Source organism: Sciurus carolinensis, chromosome 5 (assembly GCF_902686445.1).
Source record: "Sciurus carolinensis chromosome 5, mSciCar1.2, whole genome shotgun sequence".
Taxonomy (NCBI): domain Eukaryota; kingdom Metazoa; phylum Chordata; class Mammalia; order Rodentia; family Sciuridae; genus Sciurus; species Sciurus carolinensis.
In genome coordinates this window covers 162,932,520-162,947,993 of record NC_062217.1, presented here as the reverse complement: position 1 = coordinate 162,947,993, position 15,474 = coordinate 162,932,520, and the positions used below count along the sequence as shown (strand labels likewise).

Genomic DNA, 15,474 nt, shown 5'->3' with positions numbered 1-15,474 from the left:
TTTATATTGGTAGCTTTGTACACTGTGATTGTTATTGATTATTATCGTTTCTTTGCTTCAGAGAATTTGTTTCTTTAATCACACTGATTCTAATAGTCCTAGTTACTTTGATTGGTATCAGATGAATAGTGCTTTGCATTACTCCACCATGCAGTGCAGAGGTAATCATTCATTTGATTATATATGAAAATTAATTTAAGTCTTAATAAGCATAATTTGAAAAAATAAAAATACTAAACCCTTAGTTTTTTTCTCAAACTTGGTTCATATGAATCCTGATTCTATTACTGAATATTTAATCTACAATATCTGTAAGGCATATATGTGAAAGCACAGTAGTACCTAACAGTTTATTCTGCATATATATCATTGTGTGTGAATTGGGCAAATAATTGGCAGATCTCTAGTCCACATTAATATTTTAGATATAAAACCAAAACTGAAGAAAAATACTGGCAAGTAAAATGGCTTTATTTGTGCACTCTTTCTGTATATTAATAATATCATATACATATAATAATAGATATTCACAAGACTTAGAATGTGGGTAGATAAATGGACTAAAATAAGACTGAACTGAAGTCAGAACTAATCTCAATAACCATTTTCCACTCTATATTTGCATATAAAATAGGTCGCAATTCCCCAGAAGAATTTTTTCTTAAGGAAAATAATTTATTATTAATTTAAATATTAAAAAACAAAAATAGAAATCACTTCTGAAAATGCAAATTATTTCAACAGATGGCAATTGCCACATATCCCAAGCAGAGGGTTTTAAGTGTGCTAATTATTCAGAAGTAAGGGTATAAAATAATATATACAAAAAGCTTTATCAAAATAAGATTTGCTCTGACTATAGACCTAAGTCCTCTACCTTAATGTCAATAGATCTATGGCATTTATGAACATTTCTTACTTGATGTTACACTGATTCAATTATAATGACAAAAGAAAACATGGATCTAACATTAACTTGGTACTTTAAAGTACATTTTGAATAAGTTTTGTTCCCTTCCCCCACCTACCCAATCTAAAGTCTCATTAAATAGTTTCAACACACTTTTAGACAACAGTGAAAACATATCTTTCTACCTAGTCAGGAGTAGTAACAATGGAAAAATAAGTGTGTTGGAAGTCTGATGGCAATACTAAGTTTGATCCAACCATAAGTATAGTTTTCAGATGCAATGTTTCAAGACACCAGTGAAAATGAATCCTGATGGCTATAAGGAGATTATGTACCTCCCCAAGTGGATGACTTATTTTTATTCTAACCAACACTGGCATTAGGAAGAAAACTGGCAGGCACAAATTGCTGGAAAACGGCAGCAGGTGCCCCAGATATTAACTCTGTAGACACACAGAGAAAGTGGGAAAAAAAAAAAAAAAAAAACACTAGCTTTTACAGATGAAAGGCCTCAGAGGACCTCTGTCAGTGGACATCTTACAACTGGAAAAGGATTAAAATGAAAGTAAGCACCTCTGTTGGTGGAAATGGCACCAACAAAATTGAGTCAATAATCTGAGCACTTCTTCCTTCCTACATATCTGACTGAACCTGAGGTAAGCAACAATAAAGAATGAAAAGTATAGATCAGAAAGGACAGATCAGCTTAAAGATCAGAGGACTGTACAAAGCCTGGGAACACAATATCTACTTTTTTCCTCTTCCTTTAAAAACAAAAGCATACCACATAAGAACCCTTCAAGTTTGAGTGAATGACAAGACAAAAATATAATTTTGATGTGCCAATAAACTCATCCTCTTAGATACCAACAAATAAATATTTTGGACCTCATATTTTGCATAAGAATCTGCTACAATGGGTACCACTGATGCATCCATCACAACAATTTGATTCTAAGATGCTTTGGTCAAGTTCAGATGGATCATTGACTCTTGAAAAGTTATTTATTTTCTTGAATATCTTTCTGTGCCAATGTCTGAAAAGCAAACATATGATAAATAGTCCTAATGAAAACTAAATTATTTGTGTGTGTGTGTGTGTGTTGCTACAGATTGAACACAGCATCTTGCACATGCTAGGCAAGCACCTTACTGCTGAGCTACATCCCTAGCCCTTTCATTTTTTCTTGTTTGTTTTGAGACATGGGCTCACTAAGTTGTTCAGGTGATTCTCCTGGCTCAGCCTCCCAAGCAGCTGGGATTACAGGTGTACACTACCTTGCCTGGCCTCAACTTAAATACTTAATAAAGGAATCACATAAAATTTATCTACATTCAGTACAGTAATAACTCTGGGCATTTCTTGATTATTATTTGAAAGTTTTTATAGAAATAATAAATCAAAACATAATCAGAACATTTTTAACAAGAAAATGTTTATAAAAATAAACATGAAACAAAATATATAAAATTAAAACTATATTTTAACATGCTTTTTGCATGTCTTGTATTAAATAGAGTATGGCAAATACTGTGTTCGTTTTATAAACAACCTAAGAAAGCAGTTAAAGTAATTTAAAGTGCTCTCACACAATCTGAAAATAAGTTTCCAATAATGAATCCAAAGTTTTTGATATCATAAAAATTTGTAATAAGAAAGTTTCAGGATCAAATATAATGAAAGTATAATTTATACCTATCAAAAACAAAAAGCTTTTACACATTATGAAAGTTAAACTGCTTCAGTGCATTAATCCTATAATAACAGAACAGTTTCAGTCAAGGAAATGCTGTGAGGTCAGACTTAAATTTATAAAAACTTAGTTTGAAATTGTACATATTATCTTTGACTATAACTTGCTTTATGCAGTATCTAACTCTCCAGGAACTCAAAACACGTTACAGATTTATGTTCTGAATCTAGTTTTATTCATTGCTGCTTTTCGGGTTTTGCAGAGGAGCAAAACACTAGTTCAAGGATACATAACTCAGTAAAACCATTCCTACCTGAAGGTAAACTAAAGCAAAACAGAAGTTGAACTATTAGTGACATACCAACTCCAGAAACTCTATTTCTGTTTGGAGGGCTTCATAAACACTTTCCAAGTCCTCTTCCTTATAAAGTTCTAATTCTTTTTTAAGTCTGTTTTAAAAGAAAAATTCCCTCTATTAGTTGAACAATAAACTGTTGTATGATAATTTTTATTAGACAGTGGGAGGTTTGTAGCTTGAAAAATCAGAATTTCAAATTAATACTAAAGAATTTAGAAATTTTAATTATCTATAATTCTGTAAGGACTGTATAAAGTTTTGAGGAAAAAACTCCCATAAAGTAAATAAGTTGTACAATGAATAATAAAGACTTATTAACTGCTAAATTAATAATAATCATTAGTAACTTTATGGTAAATAAAAGAACACTTTTCAGTGGAAAAAATATAGTAGTATGTCAGAAAAACCTCTGTTTTAGTCCTGGTCACTCACAAGCTGACAAAGCTTGATTAAATCACTTCGTATTTCTTTCTTTTTTAAATTATTTATTCATTTTTAAATTTTTACAGACTGCATTTAGATTCATTGTACACAAATAGGGTACATCATTTCATTTCTATGGTTGTACATGATGTAGATTCATACATTCATGTGATCATACATGTACATAAGGTAATGATATCTGTCTCATTCTACCATTTTTTCATACTCTCCCCCATTTCCTTCTACATAATCTAAAGTTCCTCCATTCTTCTCTTACTCGCCATCCCTCCACCCCCATTACATATCATCATCCACTTAACAGGGAAAACATTCGGCCTTTGGTTTTTTGGGATTGGCTTATTTCACTTCGCATGATATTCTCCAATCATTTAGTATTTCTGAACCTCACCTGAAAATTTTTAAATAAAAACAAACAAGTCAATAAACAAACAAAAACCCTCTAACATTTTTTCTTGTTCTAAAATTAAACAATACTTTATAATACACATGCAATTAAATGTTTTGAGAGTGAGAATGCAACATTAATACTTTTCCTCCAATTAAATTTTTAATATTTAAAATAATTTGAATTTTTAAGAAATTACTTTATGGCTGGGTTTAATATGGAAAATAGTGAAGAAACCGTCTTCCATTAGGACTAAATTTCTTCTAAAAAGAAAAACATAATCAAAAGCCAGGAGCTATGACTGCAGAGGTAGAGACCTGAAACTGGGAGTACGAAGCTACCCTGAGGGCATATACTTAAAGTGACATTGCCAGGTGAAAAGTGTCAACCAGCCTGAACCTTTGCTGAGTTCTGATCTTCAAGGTGAAGGCAAAAGGGTTTCAGACCAGTGGTATCCCCTAGATTCCAGAAACAGCAAAAGAAAGTCCTCTGAAGGAAACCTTATATTTTGACCCACAGGCTTTCCACAGAGTACAAACAATTGAGTTTACAATCAAACATCACCAAGCACACAACTAGGAAGTTCAGTATAAGTCAGCAGAAACAAGAATATTATAGGTTATCTCCATAATACATAAACAACTATAAATCTAGAAGGAAAAAGACAGAAAATGGGCACAAAATGGAAAATGGGCACAAAACAACAAAACCAAACTTTTAATAGTTTTTCAATATCCAATGGTTAATAAAAATATGCAATGGTGTTCAACTTCATTAGTGATCAGAGAAATATAATGAAATCATATTAAGTATCCACCAGCATAGCTAAAATAAAGATGTTCAGTATCAAATCTTGATAGGGTCATGGAGAAACAAGAATTTTCAGAATGTTAGCATAGGATATTGCATCCCATTCTTTTACTTTTAATATATCTGTGCCTTTACATTTAAAGTGAATATTTTCAAAGAAATCACATAGTGTATCTTATTCTTTTATCTAAAATGATAATCTTTTAGTTGGCATAATTAAACCATTTATACTTAATATAGTTACTTGTATGGATTTAAAATACAGTATTTTTCTAGTTGTTTCCTATTTATTCCATTGTTCTTTGCTTTTTTCCCCTATCTTGTTGCCTAGTTTGAGATTATTTTATGATTGCATTTTTATCTTCTCTATTGACTTATTTCAATCAATTTTAAATTTCAATGATGCTTGCATCTTCATTTTAATATTATGTACTTTCAAATATAATACTGTACTTACAAGACAAAAACATTATATCAGTTTGTTTCTAATTTCTCCCTCACATGGTTTTGTTCTTTTATCATCTTACATTTCTCTTTTTATATATATATACAAACCTAAAATGCATGGCTACTATTTTTACTTTGGTCATTTATCTCTTACATTAATTAAAATGAAAAAGGGTCTTCATATATTTGTCTTCATCCATTTCTGAAACTCTTTTATTTCTTCATGTAGCTCCAAATTTCCATTTGGTATCAAATTCCTTCTTCCTAAAAATCTTGCTAATCTTTGTTTTTATAGTGTAGTCTATTGGCAAGGAATTTAATCGATTCATGTTTGTCTAAAAATGTCTTAATTTGCCTTCATTTCTGAATGATATTTTCACTGAGAATTCTGAGTTGACAGCTCTTACTTTAAAATGCCATCTATTTGTCTTCTGATTTGTATGACTTCTAATGCCTAGTACACTCAAATTCTTACCATTATTCCTTTGTATGTAATGTGTCTTTGTGTTTTTCTTCATGATTTTCTCTTTATATTTGTTTTTTCAGAGGTTTGAATATGGTGCATATACGTTTGCCTTTTTTTTTTTTTAATGCTGCTTGGTGCTCTCTGAGCTCCATGCATTCATGCTTCAAAGTATTTCATTATTTTTGTAAAATTCTCTGCCATTATCTCTGGCATATGGAACAGTATGGATGAATCTCAAATGCATTATATCAAATTTAATAGCCAGACCTTAGAGATTACACAGCATTTTATTCCACTTACATGACATAATGGAAAAAAGTAAAACCAGGAAAAGAAAATAAGACCTATGACTAGGCATTGACTACACTGATTATCAATAGTCAAGAGGAAACAATTTGGGGATAATGAAAGTATCTTGATTGTGGTGGTGGTTACTTGACTGAATGTGTTTTTCAACCCACAAATCTGTATACTAAAAATGGTGAATTTCACTTTATGTAAATTGTACTTCAATAAACTTGTCTTAAAAAAAGAAGAGAGAAAAGAAAGACACTGGTAGGAGTCTAGGTTCTCATAAGATGGCAACCATCACCTAAATTAAAAATATATAAATAAATATATAAATAAAAATTCTCACTAAGAAAACCAAATGAAATCACCCATACACCATGAGGAAATAGAGGATATTACAAACTTGAAGTTACATTTAATTAAGGAAATAAACATCTACATCCAGCTGTAAAGTCTACACCAATAGGAGGGAATTAAGCTGCAGATAAATGGAAGGGAAGAGAAATAAAAAGGGTCCCAGAGGTGATGAAACAGACTGAAGTGAAAGGTCCAGTTCACGCGGGAGAACACTAAGAACAGCAATGCAGGTGAGAGAGTACTGACTTCTGCAGAAATGAAGGAAGGTTTTTTAATCAATAGCTCTCTTATCATTTGGATGGGAAGGGACTTTGTGTTTTTGATTTAATGATTTTCTTTTGCCTCTCCAGAGCCCTTAATTTCTATTTCTTGTTTCCTACATGTCTTTAAAGGTTACAACTATTTCAAGTTGTCTATTCCTCACACAGGCACCATAGCAGAATGGGAAAGGTTTTGGTTTCTTTTTCTATAGAGAAGATTTGTAAAGAACTATATTATGAACAAAAAGCAAAAACAAACTTAGACGCCAGATAATTCACAAGTGACATAAACTGGTCTACACTATAATAATAAGGAAAACATAATAATAAGGAAATAATAAGGAAATAATAAGGAAATAATAAGGAAGTTAACTTCCTTTCCTGAAGCAAGCATAACATGATACCTAAACCTTATAAATAAAACGCATATACACATACACACACACACGCGCACACACACGCACACACACACACACACCCCTATAAATACTAAGGCAAAAATTATAAATGGTAATTTTTTTTCATTTATATAAATGGCTAAAAAGCATCCAATACCATATTAAGGAAATAATAAGTTATGATCAAGGTTCAAAAATACAAATGCAATAAAAATATTTTTAAATTCAACTGGGTTAGAAAACTTCATAATCACCAGGCGCAGTGGCACATGCCTACAACCCCAGCTACTTGAGAGAGACTGAGGCAGGTGGTTTAGAAATTCAAGGCCAACCTTGGCAACATAACAAGACTCTGTCTCAAAACAAACAAGCAAAAAACTTACGTAGCAAAAATGACCATAAGTAAAGTCAAAAAATAAATATATTCTGGAAAAAATATTTGCCACATATATCACACATAAAAGGACAAATCTCTCTAGCATGTAAAGATTCTCTATCCAAGGGGAATATGACCAAAACCCTGATACCCTGATATGAAAATGAGGAAATGTCATGAACTGGCACTTCGTGTGGGAGGTCTGGGTTAGAACCAATAGGAAAGAAGGAAGAAGGAAGGGAGGGAGGGAGGAAAAGGGGCTGAAGGAAGGGGCAGTTCATAGAAAATGGTATACAAATGGTCCTTAAAAGTATAAAAAAATTATCAACTTCATTGACAATAAAGATTTATGAATATACTATACAGGGATACCATTTCTTATCTATCATAGTGTCAAAACTTCAAACACTTGAAAAAAATTCTTCTGGTGAGCCTATGGGGAAACAAATGTGGTCAAACATTACTAGAGGGAACTGAAAATGGTACAATCTCAGTGAAAGAGAACTTGGCAATATTTAACAAGACTGCATTTGCATTTTCCCTCTAACTCTGTCATTCCACATCTAGTAATACACTACATAAATACAAAATAACATATTCATAAGGTTCCTGATTGTAGCATTATTTGTAATCACAAAATATTGGAAAATAATTCCCATATCTATTCATATGAAATGGGTTAATTAAATTGTAGTACAACCATTATAATGAAGTATTATGCTGCTATAAAAATGAACTCATTCTGACTAATATGGAGTGAATTCCAGGATGTACTGTTGTTAAATGAAAAACAGTAAGATATAAAGGATTATATATATTAACTCTTGAAAAAGAGAAAAGACATACAAATATATATTTGTCAATTTGTTTTTGGCAAAAGAAATACAGGCAGAATAAACCAGAAACTCATGGAAATGGTTAGTCTATATACCCTCACTGGTTGTAAGGCCATATGAATTACAGAGTTATCTTATTTAGTAGTGGGCGTAGACAGCTACTAATTTAAAAACAATTTTTCATTGTAGAATTTAGGAAATGAATAACTAAATGACTACTGTTAAGAAGATAGATATACAAATACAATATAGGAACAAGAAGGCAAATGCTGTCATTTTGGATTTGAATTGGAGGGGATAGGTATACGTTCATGATTTTTAAATCCTGATATTATTAGGTCTGCCCACTTCAAGTACTTAGAAGCAATGACATCAGGTAGCAATGAAGCACATCTAGCACTCTGATTAATTTCTAAATATCATTCCCAACTCAAGTACATCAGAGCTCCTTGAAGAAGTAATTGGTTCCAGAAATACCTGGTTGAGATAGGTGATGCTGGAACATCACACTCCACCAGAAAAAAGGTGACCAAAAACTGAGTTTTATGAATGATAAGTGGATTCAGAGATTTATATTAAAAAGCAAAGGACTGAGAATAACCAAGTCACTCTTGGTGAAGATTAAAAATAAGGATGGGTGTGCCATGCCTTATGTTGACTCAACATAAAGTATGATAATTAAATAGTTATAACTGAGTAGTAGTACCGAATAGTAATTAAGTAACCGAAAGACAGTTCTGAACAGAAATAAACTAACTGATCAATGGAATAGAATACAAAGAACTGAAATAAATCCTTGACTATGGACACACACACACACACACACACACACACACACTCAAACAACATCATGGAAAAATAATTTGGAGATATTTTATAGAAAAGGAAATGCATGGGCCATAAACAGATGAAAAAATGCTAACCACATAGGTTGTCAGAGCAATGCTGATTGAAGCTACAAAAGACCATCTTATATTCACAAGATTGGCAATACTTAATGTTTGAGAATAAAGTATTAAGGAAAATGGAGATCAAAGGGAAATTTTATAATGTGTTAATGTAAGTATAATTTGGTTTAATTACTTTGAAAAATAGCCTGTCATTATCTTGTCACCAACATGGCTATATCTTAGAAACAATATTGAACCAAGAATAAGTTCTAGGCAGTATAATGCCATTTTTACACAACTCAAAAACAAAATATAATAAACACATTTTGGGGGCATGCATATATATCTATGGCAGATGTATTATATACAAACATATAATGTAAATTTAAATAAATTATATAATAAAGAAAATGAACCAAGTCCTGTTATACACATTCACAAGAAGATGAAATATAATATTGGACATTAATTATACATGGGATAAGAAAGAGCATTTAGGATAAAGGAGGAGCCATATCTAATGCCAATTACTAGTAATGGTTTAGTTAGTTTATAGGTATTCAATGGATTATTATATTTATAAAATATATAAGAGTCTACATATATTATTTTAAGAGCCACTAGGGAAGAAAGACATAATATTTATAATAAAGATGGATGTGGAAACAATACCCTATATATGTGAAGTTCATTATGTTCTGAAATTTTTAGAATTTAATACTAAATGGAATTCCTAAAGGAATGCTTAGTTAAGAAAAACAAGTCATTAATTTTCACTTTAGATGTGTACACAAGCATAAAAATTCTTGTAATAAATATGTTTAAAGAATAAGTGGAAGGTTAAATGCAGTACGAGCTGGGGATGTAGCTCAGCAGTAGAGTACTTGCCTACATGCCTAGCTTGCTCTTGGCCCTGGATTTGATTTCTAAGTACAGGGCTGGTACAATGTATCTAGATGCTGCTGTTACAAATGTACCTAAGTCCTCATTTAAATACATATATTTTTCAAACTGAATGGCAGAGATCTTTCTTTCCTCTATCCAATCAATACTTTCTCTTCCCCTTCTGCAATTCAGATGGACTACATATTCTGTAAGTCTTTCATGTATGTCCCTCAGACCTGGGTGGTGACCACTCTTGAATTTAGTTACTTAATAATAGAATGAGAGACTCGAAATTAAGGAGGACATTCAGAGCAAATTATAGGAAGTATTTCTCTATTTGACATATAATCAAGCTGGAGAATTTAGATCTGTAAGAACAGATTGCTATTGCTATCTTTAAAAGAGACTAGATGATAATAGTATGAATATTAATACATTGACAGTTAGTCAAAGCAAAGTAATGATAAGCAGAAATCATGCTTCAGTGCAAAGACTGATTGCCTATGTAACACAGGAAGGAGTTCCTTCATTCCCCTGCGCAATAACTAAAAACAGTTTGCATTGGTTACTGTCACCTTTCTCTGAATCATCAAATAATGACCAGGATGAATTCACATTGCTAGTTAATTTAGCAAAATTTATGTTCCATGTATTTTAATGATTTCCTGCACCACCCGAAATTGTTTTCAGTTACCTCTCAATGACATTTACAAAGAAGCCTTAACTAACAGCACACTCTTTTTAGCTATTAGACTGTTATCAACTACAACTCAAGTAGAAGGAAGGACAAATTTTATCCAAAGCCCTTGTACCCAAACTCAAATGCTGTTAAAATTTGTTTATATTTCATTGTAGTCTTAATTTCCATATAATAGTGATTATACAATTTTGCCGTTTAGCTTTTTCTTTTACTTAATACTATATTTCCCATAGTAAACTATGTATGTCAATTAATACCACTTTAAGATAAATATGTAGTAGTCCAAGTGGCTACACCAGAGTTTACTTAATTATTCATTTGTGGAAGGGTATTTCAGTTGTTCTTATTTTTTTCTACCATAAAGGATGCTACTCTGAACATTCTCTGTGCATAAAGCTTCTTCTGTACTCAGAATCATTTTCTTGGGATAGAACTCACAGGTACATATATTGAGTCACATGGCATAACCATTCTAAAGATAATTAATTCATATATATATATATATATATATTAAATTGAATTCCAAATATTTATAATGTATACTAATAGCAGCAATGTATGAATCATCTCTATAATATACTTTTGCCAGTTTTGAATATGGTCCTTTAATAATTTCAAAATTATTAAATAATTTTAAAATTTGACATAAAAAATACTGAGTGGTTTTAATTTACCTTTCACTGATAAGCAGTATACCTGAATTAGGTTGTCTTATTCATCTGAGTATCCTCAGTAACTAGCATAGTGTATGACACAAAGCAGATTTAATATCTATTTCTTGAATAAATGTATGAATGAAAAACAATTGATTTTAGTGTTTTCTTATGGATTTTTAATCAGTTGATTATTTAATAATCTGTCATCATCATAATTTTTTCCAGTTTACCACTTCATGTTGCTGACATTTTCAACACATGGAATTTTAAATCTTATATGTTACACTTTTCCTTTTTAGTTTCCTTAGTCATACTGGAGGTTTAATAAGTACTCTTCTCTATTTTCCACTAAGTTTTCCATGGCTTGACTTTTTAAAAATTATTTCTCTAGATTAACTCATATTTAAAATTATGTTGGTGCCATTTGAACACAAAATTACTTTTCAAAAAAGTAATATAGAGTGGCCTTCTTCCATATACAATTTACTTCTGAAAATGAGTTTGAAAGTTGATTGTGTGAAAGTAGAATTATTGATTTTCTAATTATGCTTTCCTTAGTCCAGGCAACAACCATACAGGCAAGAAACTTCATAGGCAGAGGAATCTTGGTGGGAAAGAGCAGGAAGAGGAGGGGTCTCGCCAGCATTTCCTTCCCTCCACACTCTGGGTTGCCTAGATTAGGTAACTGTTTTTACCAGATATTTTTTGTCATCTTCCCACCTGCACACCAAAAGGGATATGTTCATAAAGAGAAGCATGAAAATGAAAAAACAAACCAACCTATGTGCTGATATGAAAGATACCAATCAATTTAGAAAGTGATCACTGTAATACTGTATATTGCTTGTGTAATATTCAAAATTATTTCAAAATTTAGGGGATGAATAGGCACATTTATATTAGACTATAACTTTTTAAAAAAATCAATTGACACTACCATCAAATTTCCCCTGTATTTACTTAGGAAGCCTTAATTAACTATAGTATATGCCAAGAATTCACAAAACAAGGAATCTCTATTAGCTTGAAGGCTACATAATCAATGCTGTGGAGACACATCTGTTAGTAAATAAATGATGAAGTTCTGCCAGAAAAAGTGCAGAGTCAACAGAAATAATCAACAAAATATATAGCTAACAATGATCCTGGAATTAAATGAGGATTTTCATATTTTATAAATGTTTAAAAAAGAGAGATAATATGGGTTGGGCACAGACATATAATTACTTGACTAGCATTTTTCAGAAACTTCAGAGCTGAGGTTTTATTACGCCTGTCCACTTTGAGTTAATTCTTGTTGAAAACAAAGAGCAAAATAAATGTGGACAACTTTCTAAATGTAGTAACAATTCCTATTACTCTACCAAATGTTTATCAGAGTATCACAGAAACTCCCCTGTAAGCATTTAAGGATACATTTATAGAAACATGTCTAACTATAAATATTTAGAAACTGTCTTGTATATCCATTCATGGGAGAATGGTTAAGAATAGCATCTCCATACAATGACATTTAAAGATGAAGTTAATTAGTACAAACTAATGTGGAAAATGTCTATAATATTTTGCTTAGCAAGAAAGCAAACACAATCCAGTCAGTATGATCCTATGATCCCATGTTTTCTGGAATATACATGCATATATGTGCCTGTGCGCATTCAAGGAAACACATAAACCCTGACAGACACATAGCAAATGTTTAACAATGATCAGACTTCATGCATTAGAGTAAGGGAGAAGGGAGACTGATATTTTACATCTTGGTACTGTTTGAATTTTTTATTCAATTAGCATAGCCTACTCTCACAATGTGTGTGTATACACACACATTACTTGTAAAATAAAAAAATAAATAAATGCATATGTATATATACATGTTTATCAGTGTATCTTGTAGAGAGGTTGATGGTGTTTTAATAACCATGATATATTTAAGCTTTCTTATAAAACTAAGAACCATCAATGTGACCTCTATGACAACTTAACTGGATGACTTTTTCACTAAAAAGGCAACAGCACTGCTTTAGTGCTACCCATAAATGCATTTAGAGTCTCTCAGAAGCAGATGTAGATTAATTTTTGTGCAGTTTCCATTGCAAATAAGCTCTTCACAAAATCACAGCATCTTTTAAGTGTTCAGAATGAAAATCTCATACTGTTGACCTCACATATTAATTTCTGAAACATGTTTTCTGTTGTATTTAACAAGCACAAATGTTGAATACACAAAATATAAAATCACTCTAGAAAGAAGTCTTATGGGTAAAGAAAATGCCTGACATTTTTAATTGTCCACTATGTTAGTATTTGGAGTACATTAAAAAATCACAATCTAGAACTGTATATTGGTAATCCTGGTATTGAATGATAATAAAAAATACTAGGTTCTAGGAATTGGATGGGGCCCAACATTTAACACTTTTCTTTTCTGCCTCACATCTGGTCAATCAAAAAATAAAGAAAAAAAAGAGGCTAAAACATCTCATTTAATACTGATACAGCAGAACCTAGAGAATGCAGCTAAGATCTGCAGACCAGGGTTTTCCATAACGGAACCCCAAAATTAGACTAATGACTCACAACATTATTGGTAGCACTGGACTCCACAAGCCTTCACTCTAAAACCACTCTAAAACCTACTGGGTAGACTAGCAGTGGAATACAATTGTCTGAGGTAGGCCCACCTCCAAAATGACAGGAAAAGGAAGAGACTGGACTCTACATTACCTGGTTTACCTTTCCAAACTATACCTAAATTATAATTCAACTTTATAGGTAGGTATGTATGTACAGGGAATACATAGTGCAGTAGTCTCCCCTTAACTGTGGGGAAACTAAAATTTGTATTATGTTTTTTCCTATACATACATAACTATACATAACACCTGATAAAGTTTAATTAATAAACTAGGTATGGTATGAGATTAACAACAATAACTAATAATTAAATAGACTAATTATAACAATATGTTCTAATAAAAATTATCTGAATGTGGTCTCTTCCTCTTGAAAGAATCAAGACAAATGTTAGTATTTCTATACCACAGTTTACCAAGGGTAACTGAAACTGAGGAAAGAGCAATTATGGATAAGAAGTGGACAACTGAGGAAATAATAAGCTCACAGAGATGAACCAATATTGAAGTGTTCTTTTGTAATTGCTTTCTTACTGGTTAAGATTCAAAAAAGTAGAAATTTAATTATAATAACATCCCAATTAGGGATAATTATTTCACCTTCAACACAAGTGTTATTGCACTAATTGTCAGATTGATGGTCCTTTCTACTAAAATATTTACATTCATGCTTGCTTTTACTCTTCATATGGTAAAGTTTTCACTTGAGAAAACTTTTACAAAACGTATTAGTAGGGAAACTAAGTACAGAGATCAAAGAATTTAAAGTGGGAATTGATAAATATTGGCATTTCACTAATAACTGCTAAACTGGACTAGGTATATGAACTGATGTTTCCTTCTATCCCTGCTTCCTCTGTCATCATTTCTGTAGGAGAAGGCATTTTCTAACAGACTTTGTGTATTTAATTTTAACTCAGGGAAAACTTCATGACTGAGTGATAAACCCACAAAAGTGGAGTACATATTGGAAGCTCTCACTACTAAGTATAATGATACCAGTGGGTACTACCATTTTTAAAAGTATAAAGAAATCAATGAGCAGATTGTCATTACAGAAATTCATTCTGTATTATACATATCACCCAAGAGGTTGATATTTTATGCTATAAAACTTAACATAAAATTAAATTGCAAATATTTTCTCACAATCTACTAAAATTATGGCCAAAGGCAATACACTGCTAATATGAAGCATTTGTTCAGCTCTAGTGGACATATTTCCTCTATGATTTATGTGAAAAAAGGCTTCATTTGCTTCTTCATAGATTTAGTAATGAGGTTTCATTTCTTATTTAAGCCTAGAAAGTACAGGAATTTTAAAGATTAGAAGCCAGCAAATATAACTCTGAATTATCGATAAAAATAGTCAAATAAAAAACTTGAAGTCTTTTCTCCTTATGTTTATGACTATATAAGTTAGACCATCAGCCATTATTCCATTATTCAAATACATTAAAAGCACCTATATATTACACACAGAAAACCATTTTCATTCTTTGGGAACCAAATCAGAGTAACAAATTTCAAGTAAAAAAGGAGATTCTGATTCTCTACCTACTGAAATCTAGAAAGATATAATTTCAGTGTCTCCGCCTGAAATAGGAATAATAGAAAAGAGAGTTCTCTTACCTTTGGGGATCTGAATAACATTCCGTGAGATAGAAGTAAAGAA

General features: G+C 31.5%; 1 protein-coding gene across 1 annotated transcript in view; it reads right to left on the bottom strand.

Moving 5' to 3' along the window:
- Positions 1–1,911: 1,911 nt before the first annotated feature.
- Positions 1,912–15,474, bottom strand: part of Ccdc172 (coiled-coil domain containing 172) — a 69,425-nt gene continuing 55,862 nt past the window's right edge. The window contains exons 7-8 of the mRNA XM_047552004.1: positions 2,966–3,053; positions 1,912–1,947 (exon numbers count right to left, since the gene is read on the bottom strand). Of these exons, the coding sequence (XP_047407960.1) occupies positions 1,912–1,947; positions 2,966–3,053 (124 nt within the window). The remainder of the gene's footprint in view (positions 1,948–2,965; positions 3,054–15,474) is intronic.